Here is a 15128-nt window from a genome sequence, read left to right as displayed (position 1 = left end):
TCTATTGTGCCCAGACTAAACAATACTTCATGTGACACTGAAGTTACAATTTTAAGCTATAGGCACTAGATTTAGCCTGAGTAATTGGCCATTATTTTGTCTGTATGCAATGCTTACCTCCTTCTGGAGCCGTTTGGAAGCTTAACAATTTCTGAGCTAGCTTCGATACAAGGCGAAACAGGCTAATTGTGAAGTTAGACATGTGTTTCCTTGTAAATGTCTCTCTGCAGAGTCATCTCATTTTCAAAGCCCTGAAGAAAACTCACAGGAGAAGCCTGCCGGTTAACTGTGTGCTCTCAATGCAGACAGGGCTTTCAGTGCCTGTGCAACACGAAACTGCCAAGAGTTTTTATATTTTTAAATAAAAGCAGTAAGTAATAAGACATATTAATTTGTATTTTCTTTTTCCAAATGGTCAATCCTGGCATAATCAGCATCTGGTCTTATCTCGATGATATTCTGCTGAGTCCAACCCTGAGATTGACAGTACTTTACAGGAAGCAGGGTTTCTTCTTTCTCTCTTCCTTTATTTATCCATCTGAAATCAGAAAGTCATGTTTTGCTACAATATTCACAAGTCAGTTCCCTCACTGTACCAGCTGTCTCTCCCTACAGTTTGAGACATGGATCCTTCTTCCCCAAAAGATAACCCATCACTCAGCAAACTGAACATTCTTTGCCCACACAGCCTGCAATGCTGCAGCTTCGCATTGATGAACCAAAAGTAGCTCCCTAAATTAACCCCTTCTATTTTAAAATGCAAATAGACCAAGAGATTTTATTTAAAAAAAAAAAAATTAGCTCTCACCAGAAATCCTGGGGTTTTTTTATGATTACTTACTGATTAATATGACCCTGCCATTTCATAACAGGGACTAGAGAAAATATACTGTGAAAAGAAGTTATTTAAGTCGGTCTCCACTTTTCACAAGCAGTGGTTTCTTCTCAGCCACAGCAAGCAGTTCCTACGCAGTCGCTTGTGCCCGTGGTCCAGGCAAACACTGTCATTACTCAGGCATTCCGGTCTTCACTTTTTCTTGCAGTATTCAGAACTTTTTTCGCCTGAATTACTCTCAAAGCACAATCCAAAAAAGAACAGGTTAACTGTTAGCAGTGCATCAGAAAACAGGAAGCGTCGATTCTTTGTTTAAATAGACATGTTTAAAGGTATAGAAAATCGATTCCAAATAAGTCATTAAAATCTCAATGGGGTAATACATTACATTTAAAAGGGAGGAAAAAATATTTGATTTTAGTCAGGGTTGTGGTGTATCTTTTTGGCAACTTTTACATTAATTCAGATACCTTTCCAACCATCGCAGTTATATATAGGGAGTACTGAACAAGACAATTATCAGTGATCAAACTTATAAACTACATTCTCTGGACTTTTCATCCCAGCAGATTCCAAATTCGCCTTTCCAAGGAATATTTGACCTTCAAATATCAGGTTCTGTATCTTTTGATTCCCTGCACTCATCACATGTTAGGAAATTCAGACTGGGCTATAACTATATTATTTCCGTTGATTGACTTTCATGAATTTTGGTTGTTTTCAAAATCTGCAATCCGTTCATTGTGCCAACTCTGCATTGCAGAAAAGTCTTAGACTGCGATCCCAGCTTGGCTCCTGCAAACAAAAAGAATTACTACAAAAAGGCTTTAAGTGTATAGTATTTACTCGGAGGGGAAAAAAAAAAAGCGGAAATCCCGCAACCTGCCAGACAACGCGGGGACACAGGCCCCCAGGGGCAGCTCAATCTCCGGGCTCGCCCGCCTGGGCGCTGTCCTTGGTGCTGCCGGCGCCATAACGTGTACAAGCCCCTTCCTTACCTTCTGCACCTGCGGAAGCTGAGGACGTCCCCCAAACGTTAGGCAGGATGTATCTCCACATCCCACTTTCCATACAAGTAACTACCCCGGCTATTCCCTTTGTGCGCTTCCCCGAGCTTTCCATCTGACCGTTCCTCAACCGCCCCCGCCTTCTAGGCCCAACTCCTTTGCTCCTCTCTTGCTGCTTTAAGACAAGGAGTGGGGGAAGGGGAGGGAGGCCTGGGGAGAAGAGGGTGGGGGAAGGAATAAGGATTGGAGGGGGAGGGGAGGGAGGAGAAGGGGCAAAGAAACAAATACGAAGAAAAAGATCCCGGAAGAAGAGGCCGAGAGGCGGGGTGAGTGGAAACAAGAAAGTGGGAGAAGAGGCGCCAGCAAGAGGGGGAAGTGATTAAGCACAGAAGATAGGTAAAGGAAAAAAAAGTGAAGGGAAAAGCCAAAAAAGACGGGAAAGCTGTGAGGAAAGATTGCAGCGGTCTAAAGAACAAGGGACCTAGGGGTCCGGAGAAGAGCAACCCCGATGACGGGAGGAGTGACTAGACAAAGAAAGGACGTTGGGTGGATATTTGCACCGAGAGTGTAAAATGCATTTCGAAGGTGAAGAGAAGTGGAGAGAGGGGGATTGCAGGGCGACAAGTGATATGGGACCAAAAGGTGACCAGAGCTGCACAGTCCGGGGTCCGACGCGGTGCGGGCCCACGTGGAACCGGCGCGGAATCACTGTTAAGCCTCCAGTCCCCCACCCCCACCCCACCCCCATCCCGGAGTGCCCGCAGTCCCCGCCTCCTCGGCCGCCGCCTCCACGGGGCGGGGCCCTGGCCCAGGACCAGGCTCCGCGGCTATAAATGGGCTGCTGAGCGGCCGGCAGAACGCGGTGACAGCCACACACCCCAAGGCCTCCAAGATGAGCTACACGTTGGACTCGCTGGGCAACCCGTCCGCCTACCGGCGGGTAACCGAAACCCGCTCAAGCTTCAGCCGCTTGAGCGGCACCCCATCCAGCGGCTTCCGCTCACAGTCATGGTCCCGCGGCTCGCCCAGCACGGTGTCCTCCTCCTACAAGCGCACCGCGCTTGCCCCGCGCCTCGCCTACAGCTCGGCCATGCTCAGCTCTGCCGAGAGCAGCCTTGACTTCAGCCAGTCCTCGTCCCTGCTCAACGGCGGCTCTGGGCCCGGCGGAGACTTGAAGCTGTCCCGCTCCAACGAGAAGGAGCAGTTGCAGGGGCTGAATGACCGCTTCGCGGGCTACATTGAGAAGGTGCACTACCTGGAACAGCAGAACAAGGAGATCGAGGCAGAGATCCAGGCGCTGCGGCAGAAGCAGGCCTCACAGGCCCAGCTGGGCGACGCCTATGACCAGGAGATCCGCGAGCTACGGGCCACACTCGAGATGGTGAACCATGAGAAGGCGCAGGTACAGCTGGACTCGGACCACCTGGAGGAAGACATCCACCGGCTTAAAGAACGCTTCGAGGAGGAGGCGCGGCTGCGCGACGACACCGAGGCGGCCATCCGCACGCTGCGCAAAGACATCGAGGAGACGTCTCTGGTCAAGGTGGAGCTGGACAAGAAGGTGCAGTCGCTGCAGGATGAGGTAGCCTTCCTGAGGAGCAATCACGAGGAAGAGGTGGCCGACCTGCTGGCCCAGATCCAGGCTTCGCACATCACCGTGGAGCGCAAAGACTACCTGAAGACAGACATCTCGACCGCGCTAAAGGAGATCCGCTCCCAGCTTGAGAGCCACTCGGATCAGAACATGCACCAGGCAGAAGAATGGTTTAAGTCCCGCTACGCCAAGCTCACCGAGGCTGCCGAGCAGAACAAGGAGGCCATTCGCTCCGCCAAGGAGGAGATCGCTGAATACCGTCGTCAGCTACAGTCCAAGAGCATCGAGCTCGAATCTGTGCGTGGCACCAAGGAGTCACTGGAGAGGCAGCTCAGCGACATCGAAGAGCGCCACAGCCACGACCTCAGCAGCTACCAGGTAGGAACCGCGGCTGCGTGGCCAGACTGCGCCAGCGCCAGCGCCGCGCGTTCTCGACACTCACGCGCGCGCCCAAGAGCCCTCTCCGTCGCGCACCCTGGTGGCGGTTCGCCAGTACTCGCGCGCGCCACAGACCTGTTAGTTACAGCACTGACCTCGCCCTTCCCAATTCCATCCACGCTCCTCCCCCACCCACCAGCCCCAGCTGCCTAAGAGTTCCGACCTTTTTCGGAAACGTGATTTCTAGTTTTGCACGCTTGAGCGTTTAAAGTAGAAAGTATACATTCAGGTAGTTGATAAAGCGGCAACTTCAGTATAGATTTTGCAGAAACGCACATTATTCTCTACTTTTCTGGCAGTGATCCAAAAAAAAAAAAAAACAAAGGACTCTCAAAATGAAGCCCTGTCAGGCATGGGGTTCCCTCTTTTGCACGTTTGTTTCCCGTTAAGGTGTTTTAGGTCCCCTGGTCTCCAGGCGTGATGTTCACAGGAATTGTTTGCAAAGCCCTTAGATTAATCTTTAATTAATTTTTTTTAATTTTTTTATTTTAAAAAGTACGAGAGAGAAGTCCGAGCAATTTGCGGAGCTAGAGGGAGGGAAAAAAAAAATGGAAAGGGGACAGCAAATGGTTTGTGAAGGAAGTTGCTATTTGGAAGGATGAGTTTATGAAGACTTCCTGTGTCTGTTTCAGGACACCATCCAGCAGTTGGAAAATGAGCTTCGGGGAACGAAGTGGGAAATGGCTCGTCATTTGCGAGAATACCAGGATCTCCTCAATGTCAAGATGGCTCTGGATATCGAGATCGCTGCGTACAGGTATGGTGCCCACTGCGGAACGTAGCAGGAACACTAACCGCACTGCAGAGGTGATGGGGCAGAACCTTCCTCACTTACAGCAGGAGTCTTAAACCAGTGTCAAGTTTTCTTTCTTAATTAAAAAGGAATTATTCTAAAGACCTGCAAATGTGATCTTACCACGTTTCATACAGCTTTAAAAGAATGCACATTAGTTGAAATAAAGTGAACTACACGTGGTGGGGGGGGGCTGATTAATGTCCACTCTTGTGTTCAAATTTTGTCTTTTAGAGAAAATGTTTTCCTCATGTTTGAAGCAAACACAGATTCCTAATTTTCAGTATTTCATTTGGGGGTTTCAGCTTTTCAATTTTACTATAATGTCAAGGACAAGCTCCAGGACATCCTATTTCTGTTTCACTATTATAGCTTACTATTGCCATCATCTGGCTGGAAATATAGATTGATAAAATAAAATATGGGTATATTTATTTTTATAACTATAATCTAGGCATACTATATCCTGGACTATGGGTATAGATGATATATCTAGATATATGTCATATGTGTGTATATGTGTAGAGATGGAGGGGAGAGAAGAGGTTATAAGTCTACTAACTGATGTAACCTTTCTGCTGACTTATATTGAAAGGGGAAGATGCTTCATTAAACAGTTTTTGTACTACCAATAAGGTAAATTATAATATTACAGAGCAAATTGCACTCAGACAGCTCTCTTCTCAGGAAAGCTGAGTAATTATATTAAATAGATACTTTATAATTGCAGACCAATTTATAACCTGACACATCCATATTAGTGCATAGCTATAATTTGATATAGAATAAGTTCTAGAGTATGCTAAATCGTTTTGTAAACATTTTTGAGCAATTACGTTTGCTTAAAAATATTCTAATATACATCCTGAAAGTCCAAATGCTCAAGGAGATCACTAAGTTTTTCTACCCACTAGGGTGCTTTTTGGAAACCCTGGTGGTGTAGTGGTTAAGCGTTATAGCTGCTAACCAAAAGGCTGGCAGTTCAAATCTACCTGGTGCTCCTTGGAAACTCCATGGGCCAGTTATTCTCTGTCCTATAGGGTCCTTATGAGTCGGAATTGACTCAATGGCAAGGGGCTTGGGGTGCTTTTTAATATATTTATGTTGCACCAAATGGAACACTGCAGGGCTGAGACTTCGTGGCCAGGCATAGTTAGTTACTGCAGCAGGCGACAATCAGAAAAAATCTGTCTCTGTCACTGAATATGACACAATATCCCAATGAAGTGATAGCAGGCATTACATGGGCTTGATGGAATCTTTTACTTAAGTGATTCCATTTAAAAGTGCCTACTGAGTGACCCATAATGTAATGAAGCTCAGAAGTCCCAACGAAATTTTAATTACGGCTTGTCTTCTTTCATTCCTCAGAAAACTCCTGGAAGGTGAAGAGACCAGATTTAGCACATTTCCTGGAAGCATCATGGGGCCTCTGTATACACACCGGCAGCCCTCAGTCACAATAGCTAGTAAGATTCAGAAAACCAAGGTAGAGGCTCCCAAGCTAAAGGTCCAACACAAATTTGTTGAGGAGATCATAGAGGAAACCAAAGTGGAGGATGAGAAGTCAGAAATGGAAGAAGCCCTGACAGCCATTACAGAGGAATTGGCAGTTTCCATGAAAGAGAAGCGAGAAGAAAAGGAAGAGAAAAAAGAAGCTGAAGAAGAAGTTGTAGCTCCCAAAGAGTCTCCCGTGAAAGCTGCTGCACCCGAAATTAAAGAAGAAGAAGGTAAAAAGGAGGAAGAGGAAGAAGAGGAAGAAGAAGAAGAGGGTGCTAAATCAGACCAAGCTGAAGAAGGAGGATCTGAAAAGGAAGTGTCTAGTGAAAAAGAGGAAGAAGGAGAAACAGAGGCTGAAGGTGAAGGAGAGGAGGCTGAAGTTAAGGAAGAAAAGAAAGCTGAGAAAAAGGGTGAAGAAGTGGCTGCCAAAGAGGAGCTGGTGCCAGAAGCCAAGGTGGAAAAGCCAGAGAAAGCCAAGTCCCCTGTGCCAAAGTCACCTGTGGAGGAAGTGAAAGCAAAATCACCTGTGGAGGAGGCAAAAGCAAAATCGCCTGTGGAGGAGGCGAAAGCAAAATCGCCTGTGGAGGAGGTGAAGCCAAAATCGCCTGTGGAGGAGGCGAAGCCAAAATCGCCTGTGGAGGAGGCGAAGCCAAAATCGCCTGTGGAGGAGGCGAAACCAAAATCGCCTGTGGAGGAGGCGAAGCCAAAATCGCCTGTGGAGGAGGCGAAGCCAAAATCGCCTGTGGAGGAGGCGAAACCAAAATCGCCTGTGGAGGAGGTGAAGCCAAAATCGCCTGTGGAGGAGGTGAAAGCAAAATCGCCTGTGGAGGAGGTGAAAGCAAAATCGCCTGTGGAGGAGGCGAAGCCAAAAGAGGAAGAAGTGAAAGCTGAGGAGGAAAAGAAAGAAGCAAAGGAATCTCCCAAGGAAGAGAAGGTAGAGAAAAAGGAGGAGAAACCGAAAGAAGTGCCAGAGAAGAAGAAAGCGGAGTCCCCAGTAAAGGAGGCGGCTGTGGAGGAGGTAGTTGCCACCGCCAAGCCGGTAAAGGTGAGCTTAGAGAAAGATGCCAAAGAGGAGGAGAAGCCAAAGGAGAAGGGAAAAGCAGAAGAGGAAGGCGGGAGCGAGGAGGAAGGAAGGGACCAAGTTTCAAAGGATTCCACCAAGGAAGATATAGCTATAAACGGTGAGGTGGAAGGCAAAGAAGAGAAAGTGCAGGAAAGGAAGGAAAAGGGCAGTGGGGCAGAAGAGGAGAAAGGGGTGGTCACAAATGGGTTAGACCTGAGCCCAGCTGATGAAAAGAAGGGGGGCGATAAAAGCGAGGAGAAAGTGGTAGTGACCAAAAAGGTGGAAACAATCACCAGTGAGGGAGGAGATGGTGCTACCAAATACATCACCAAATCTGTAACCGTCACTCAAAAGGTCGAAGAGCATGAAGAGACCTTTGAGGAGAAACTAGTGTCTACTAAAAAGGTAGAGAAGGTCACTTCACACGCCATAGTAAAGGAGGTCACCCAGAGTGACTAAGATCTGAGATCATTGCAAAAGGTTAAGCCATATGACAATTTCTAAATGCATGTGATTGACAGCTTCAAAACAGAACGGGTTCTCCCATGTGGGCTCCAGACATTGTATTTTACTTTGTGCAATATGAGGGAACTGCATGCAAGCTCAGGGTGCTCCCTCCTCAGTCTTTGGGGGATTCAAATGCATGACACTGTATGTACCTGGGGAATTTGCCAATTTCCTAAGCTGTTGGAAGGAGGGCACTCAGCGGGGGGATGTCTTGAGATGTATTATGCAAAGAACCAACTGAGCCAAAAATAATAAGTGAAACAGAACTCTCTTAGCCTTAAGAAAGCTATATATGAATAATTATGTTTACCTCACTGGTGCATTTCAAATGGACTTTCGTTCATGGGAGAACCTCGTTGACATGCATAGTCTGCAACCTTTCGTTGATTGATGTTAATTGTCACAGCAGTACATGCTCAATAAAGGTCATATTGGAAACATAATCAGTGGCTTGGTGTTACGTCATTTCAAGGTAAAATCTCTGCTTCTTGAATCTTTCCCTAGAGTCAATTATTCGGTGGGGATTCTAAGTACCTGCACTTTTACCACTATTTCAGTGAGAGTGATTATTTGAAAAAAAAAAAAGATAATTGCTGAAAACATTTTCAGGTCTCAAAATCTTTATTTTGTCCAAACTTCACGCCAAAACTTAAAAATCATATCTTTGAAAAAGAAAATCAGATAACAAAATAACATGGGTGGAAGGGAGGTCTTCAATTTCCTGATGCTTGAGTCCCAAAGTAGAACTCAGAGAACTTCAAGACAAAGAGGGGCAGTAAGGAGTCCTAACTTGCTCCTTGGAGTTGGGACACAGATAAAGGCACTCGTGGCAGTTATTACAATGGGTCCAGTTGAAGCTGTGCTAAAATCACTTAGACATCTAACAAGAAACATCGAGTCTCAGGTGCGTGGTTCTGGCTCCCCCCCCCCCCACACACACACACAATCTGCATCGTCGATTCTTGATTTTGTTGATGGAGATTTGTACCTTTAGTGTTTTGCTAATTGAGGAAATAAAGTCAAAAATAAACAAAATATCCTACCTGGAAAAAGAAAAATGAGATTCTCTATTACAGGCCAGAAATGTTTTTAGATAAAAAGGCCTAATCTTGACCAAGGATATCTTTTAGATTTTTGTGATCATTGATATGCTAATTAATATATTTTTCCATATCCATATTTCTTGTTTCTTAATAATAGGATCAGTCCCAAAAATATAATCCTTGATACCTTTTAAAATATTTGTTCAAGATATCCCAATTTTAATTTCTTAATGTGCCGGGGACACTCACCATTAATGGCAATTTTTGTAGTGATGTTTTCTGATCATTAGTCATTTGTCAGTTCTCAAAATTTTTGTTACATGTGCATAATCATTTGTATAAATACTTAGTATTTTTCTTTAAAATAACTGATGTTTTGTGTTAAAATACTTTTCTTTTTCCAAAGCAACAATATTCATGACACCTAACGTGAAACAAGATTATTTAAATACAATCAGCAAAAACTGAGGCTAGCTATGTAGAATCTATTTTTTAAAGAGTGTATTAGAAGAAAGAGGCCGCTCCTGGAATGGAAGAATCAGCCAAGGAAGCACGTTTTGGGGAACACAGGCTAGGACAGTCCCAGGGACAGTTTTGTCAGCTCTGTGGTTAAAAAACTGCAGAGATCATGGTGCAGTTTTTTCAGCCACAGAGCTGTTTGAGCTCAAAACTTTGTCTCATTTGTGTGGAATTCAGGAACAAAGCGTATACGTGCCCCACAACTTGGCCAGCAAAGGGAAGAGCACCTTGACTGACTGTCTTCCACTAAGACTAACTCCAATGACAGAACAGAAACTCTCAAAAAGGGTCTGGGAGTTGTTAACAAAAGTGGGAACAGAGGCTACATTGCTATTGATCTGATAGTTGAATTTTGAAAGTAACCACTGCTATAAAAATATTAATCCGTCCACACCTCAAATCGTCTCATTTACTGGCACTGATCTTTGAGTCACAGTTTGGAAACTTTTGCATGTATGTGTGTGTGTGCGTGGCGTATACTATTTAAAATGACAGGATCAATCAGCAATTCTCTCAAGGCCAGCACAGAGACTTGTCCCTTCATCTCCTAACTTTCCATTCAACTGTATCATTTTCTTTCCTGAAAATAAAGGAATTTTAGTAATACTTCCATGTATTTAAGAGACAAAATCACATTTTGTCCTCTTTAAAAATAATATAACAACATACCTTTCATAAGCCATGCAAAGACTTGCAGCTTTTATAAAATTGCCTGGCTGATTCATTAATTCAACAAATATTCATTGAGGACAAGGGCCTAAAGATGCAATGGTCTTGTAGAATTCACTCGTTCTTTTGCTAATGTCAGTTGTTAACACTATTATCTAAAGAGAAAAGAGATTGAAGTTCAAGTTTCCAATTGTGTTCAGTGACAAGAAGAGGCTTTTTTAAACTAAGGCAAACCTCCAAGTGTTTAAAAAAATTAGAATACTTTTCTCTGGTTTCAATGTCTGGCTATAACTACGTTAAAAGAAACCGAATAAAATCAAAACAAAAAAACTCACAGCCGCAGAGTCAATTCCAACTCATAGCGACCCTGTAGGACAAGCAGAACTGCCCCGTAAGATTTCCAGAGTTGTAATCTTTATGGGAGCAGACTGCTTCATCTTTCTGTCATAGAGCGACTGGTGGGTTCTAACCAGCGATCTGGTTGGCAGCCAAGCGCATAACCACTGTACCTCCAGGGCTCCATTAAGTTGCCGAAAACAGAATCACTACTTTTCCAATAAGTTGCCTTAGAGATACAGTTTCATTTTCAATATTGTAAGAAGTACCAAGGCCAATTAATTCTCAATTTTCAAACATAAGTGAACAGAGAAAGTTTAAGGAAATTTTCTCTGGGTCAAACAGCTAGTAGGTGCTAAAACTGGGATTTAGCCCAGTCGACGGCAGTGGGTTTAATTTGGCTCCAGAGCACATGTCTTAAGCCCTGTACTATAAAAAAAATAAAAAAATAAATTTTTTTTTTTCTTACGGCCCCGGAAACCCTCCCATTGCGGCCATCTCAATTTATGAGGGCACTCAGCAGTGGTTATTTCTTTTCAGGCTGAAAGAAAACTAATCTATGTTATGAATCTTTTAATATGTTCACGAACCTCTTCACATTTTAAAAAATGAATGATATCCACTTATCTATGGCACAATGCTCATATCACGAGAAGAATAAAACACCCAAATACAAAATACATAGTGATTCTTTCTACCACAGCAGCTTGCAGTTTACAAAATGTGGCAAACACTTTTCTCATAATAACTTTAATATTCAATAGAAAGTGTTATTTCTAGAACATTTCCTTCTATTGCCAGTCAGTGCAGACACAGTATTAAAACATTAGGATATTCGTTTCCACAACAAATAGATTGGTTGTTCCCGTTTGGAGCAGTCAAGCAAGTCATTTTTCCTAGTGGTTTATAAAATTTGCCTAAAACTGAATTATTTTACTGGGTTCTATAAAAAATTCTTCCGTTACCCTTATAAGTGTAGAGTTTTGGGAAAAGCATTGGATTTGAGTTTGAATCTCAGGTCTATGGATGGTAAAATTATATGTCTATTACATCATTCCTCTAAGACTTTATTTCCTTAAAATACTCTTCAAAGAGCTTTTGAGGTCATTAAAAAAAAAAAAATTTTTTTTTTTTAAATTAAATGAGTGAAAATGCCTAACACTATAATAGGCACATAACGGCTGATCAAAACTCATCTGCTGGATGTACTGAATTTTAAATTGGATCAAAGCTAAAGATACAGATTTTATTAATTTGAAGCCAAGAAATTAATTGGAACATTAATTGCTTATATATGATTTCAGTATAGACTGTGATTAGAATGAGTTTACCAGAATAAGAAAATAGTATAAAAACACATGCACTCACATGTACACATATTTTTTCATCAGTATACACATATATTAATCATCATCATATAGAGAATTTGGAAAGGGAAAACAACTGAGTTTTTAACTGAAGTAGACTATGAAGGCTGTTTATATTCCAAGAATCTACTTACATAATCATGGAGCTTAAAAGTTTCCTAAAGCAAATTACTTAAAGCAATACTGAGAGTGAGGGGGAGAAATTGTTTTCTGGGAAAACTCTGAAGACAACATTAAACCCCAAACCCATATTGACTGTGCTCCACGCCTGTAATGCCAGACTCTCAGAGTTATATTTGTCTTCTTACTCCAGATATTTTGAAAAGTTATCTCATCATATCTTCAAGAAGTTACTAACTCTAGTTAATACTCTTTTAGATCAAAAGCTTTTTCTTCTTCTTCGTCTTCTTTTTAACATTAAACGGGAGGATGATCATTCCAATGTAGGAAGCTTGGCCTACTTATACAGACCCCGATGCCTATAGTCTTGTTGTGTGTGTGAGTGTGTGTGTGTGTGTCATGGATTGAGTAATGTCACCCCAAAAATGTGTGTATCAGTTTGGCTGCGCCATGATTCCCAGTATTGTGTGGTTGTCCTCCATTTCGTAATTGTAATTTTATGTTAAAGAGGATTAGAGTGGGATTGTAACATCCTTACTAAGGTTACATCCCCGAACCAATGTAAAGGTAGTTTTCCTGGGGTATGGCCTGCGCCACCTTTTGTCTTACAAGAGATGAAAGGGAAGCAAGCAGAGAGTTGGGGACCTCATGCCACCAAGAAAGCACTGCCAGAAGCAGAGCATGTCCTTTGGACTTGGGGTTCCTTTTCAAAGAAACTCCTATTCCAGGGGGAGATTGATGAGAAGGAACTTCCTCTAGGGCGGACACAGAGAGAAAGCCTTCCCCTGTAACTAATGCCGTGAATTTAGACTTTTAGCCTACTTTACTGTGAAGAAATAAATTTCTCTTTGTTCAAGCCATTCACTTGTGGTATTTCTGTTACAGCAGCACTAGATGACTAAGACTGTGTGTGTGTGTGTGTGTTGGATGGACAGGGGAAAGGACAGGAAGGGAGCAAAACATAAAGAAAAAATAAAGGGTCCAAGAACTTGAGTGACAATATTGTCTGCAGATGGCACAGGGAATTCATGAATCTGATTTAAGATCCTAGGATCACAAGTCAGGAATCAACGTCAAGTATCACAGGTTCTATCTTTTAGTATTCTCACATTCATAAGATAGTAGTCCATGACAGCTAAAAGAGATGTCAGTGACATTGACATTCTTGTCTAATTGGTTCTCAGCTTAATCTTAAAAGAATTTTGGTAAAGGGGGCAAATTACTGGTTCAAATTAGGGCTTCTGCATCTCCTTAATTTTAATTTTTCATAACCTCCTCTTATAAACCAGATTGATTGAAAACACAGGGCAGTATAGCACAAAGCACTCTGCCCTGGGACTTGGGAGGCTCAGGCCTCAGTACAAGTCACAACACCCCAGCACTTCCCAATTTAAACTTGGAAAACTCAAGAGTGAAATAATGCTCTTAAATATTGCTCAATTTAGATGTCAAAAAATTTACTCTTAGAAAGACTATATCAGGCTAAAGAGCAATTTGTACTTGAACTACTGTGTGCTAATGTTTGGAAGAATCAATTTAAAAGCTATTGACTTATACCATTTAACTATATGATAATACATGACTATCTTAAAGATCAAAGAGAAAACTGTCCTCCCTTTTTTCCTCCCCAGATTCTTCTTAATCAAGGCTGCCTACTTGATTTTGGACTTAAAGACATCAATTTTAACCACCACTATAGTTTTTGTTTTTTTTTTTATAGGGTGGCTCTGAGTTGGAATCAACTCGATGACAAAAGGGTTACGTTAGAAATGAGTCCCTGGGTAGTGCAAACAGTTAATGTGCTTGGCTGATAACCAAAAGATTGGAAATTCCAGTTCACCCAGAGGCCTCTTGGAAGAAAGGCCTGGCACTCTACTTTGAAAAAAAATCAGCCACTGAAAATCTTAAGGAGCACAATTTTACTTTGACAAACATGGGGTCACCATGAGTCAGAGTTGCCTCATTTACAACTGGTGGTAATTATTATTAATATAATTCTTCTGACCTAAAGAAAGCAGCAGTTACCTCTCCCTCAGAGATTCAGCAATTGAAACAGATGGGGTCGCCATAAGTTGAAGTCCATGGCAACTGATTTTTATCCCACAATTTAATGTACACAGTGACAAGGAAGTTACTTTGTTGCAACAGGTAGTTTGGACTGTTGGAAAAACCTTTATACTGATCCCACATCTGACCCACTATTACTTTTACCTAATGGTGCAAGGTCTGGGGAGTCATATATGTCCCTATTCCCTTCTCCCCAGGATGAACCTTCAGATAGGTGAGGACACATGTCCCAGCCCAAACACCTCACAAAGAATAATAACAATTGTCAAGTTTATTATCTACCAGACACACTCTTCTAGATAATTTACCTGTAATAATTTAATCCCCAAAACAAATATATTCCTAAGTATTATTTTTATCACCATTTTTGGAGACATTTGGGTGTAAGGACTAGATTCCAGGCCTTTCTCATATCAAACCAAAAACCAAACCAAACGCAGTGCCATCGAGTCGATTCCGACTCATAGCAACCCTATAGGACAGAGTAGAACTGCCCCATAGAGTTTCCAAGTACCGCCGGGTGGATTCGAACTGCCAACCCTTTGGTTAGCAGCCGTAGGATTTAACCACTACGCCACCAGGGTTTCCCCTCTCATATCAAAACCCATGGCTTTTCCTCTGATAAACAGGTTGTCCTCAAGTCAATTCCAACTCACATTGACTCTATAGGACAGGGTAGAACTGCCCCATAGGGTTTTCAAGAAGCAGCTGGTGGATTTGAACTGCCAATCTTTCGGTTAGCGGCCAAGCTCTTAACCACCATGCCACCAGGGCTCCTTTCCACTGGTAGGGAATAAAATAAAAACAGAGACATCTGATCTATTTGTAAAATGACTGAACTAACTCTAAGAGCTCAGTGTAACCTTTCCCCCAGACTCTATTCTTGTTGCCTAGGAAACAACTCCTATTACTGTTAAGGAAATAAGTTTCTTCAAGGTCAGGCTAAAGAATGTGAGTACTTCATGGAAACTCCTTTGTTCGCAATCTCTGGAGATTGATGCTCTGAGCGAGGTAACTTTCAACAGACCACTCCTGAACATTTCCATGATGTCATTACTTTGTAACCAACATGAGGTCCTTCCTTTGACCCCAAGTTTTTCAATTATGCTTTTAGGCAATCAATGTATTCCTGTAACCAATAATGTAGAAGATTATGCTTTACTTTGTCTTACCTTTGACTGACCTGAACCACTGTGAACCAATCAGAATATTGTGTTTGGTACTCCTTCCTCCAACCCTGTAACAGTGTGCCCCCAATTGATCTCCCTTG

At 42.7% G+C, this 15128-nt stretch overlaps 1 protein-coding gene across 1 annotated transcript; it reads left to right on the top strand.

Moving 5' to 3' along the window:
- The first annotated feature begins 2733 nt into the window (after positions 1-2733).
- On the top strand, positions 2734-8654 carry NEFM (neurofilament medium chain). Its single transcript, XM_023551004.2, has 3 exons — positions 2734-3814; positions 4507-4631; positions 6039-8654. The coding sequence occupies exons 1-3, from the start codon at positions 2735-2737 to the stop codon at positions 7687-7689; spliced, it is 2856 nt and encodes a 951-aa protein (XP_023406772.2). The 5' UTR covers position 2734; the 3' UTR covers positions 7690-8654.
- Positions 8655-15128: the final 6474 nt, after the last annotated feature.

This window comes from Loxodonta africana, chromosome 19 (genome assembly GCF_030014295.1).
Source record: "Loxodonta africana isolate mLoxAfr1 chromosome 19, mLoxAfr1.hap2, whole genome shotgun sequence".
Lineage (NCBI taxonomy): Eukaryota > Metazoa > Chordata > Mammalia > Proboscidea > Elephantidae > Loxodonta > Loxodonta africana.
This window is presented reverse-complemented; position numbering and strand designations above follow the sequence as displayed.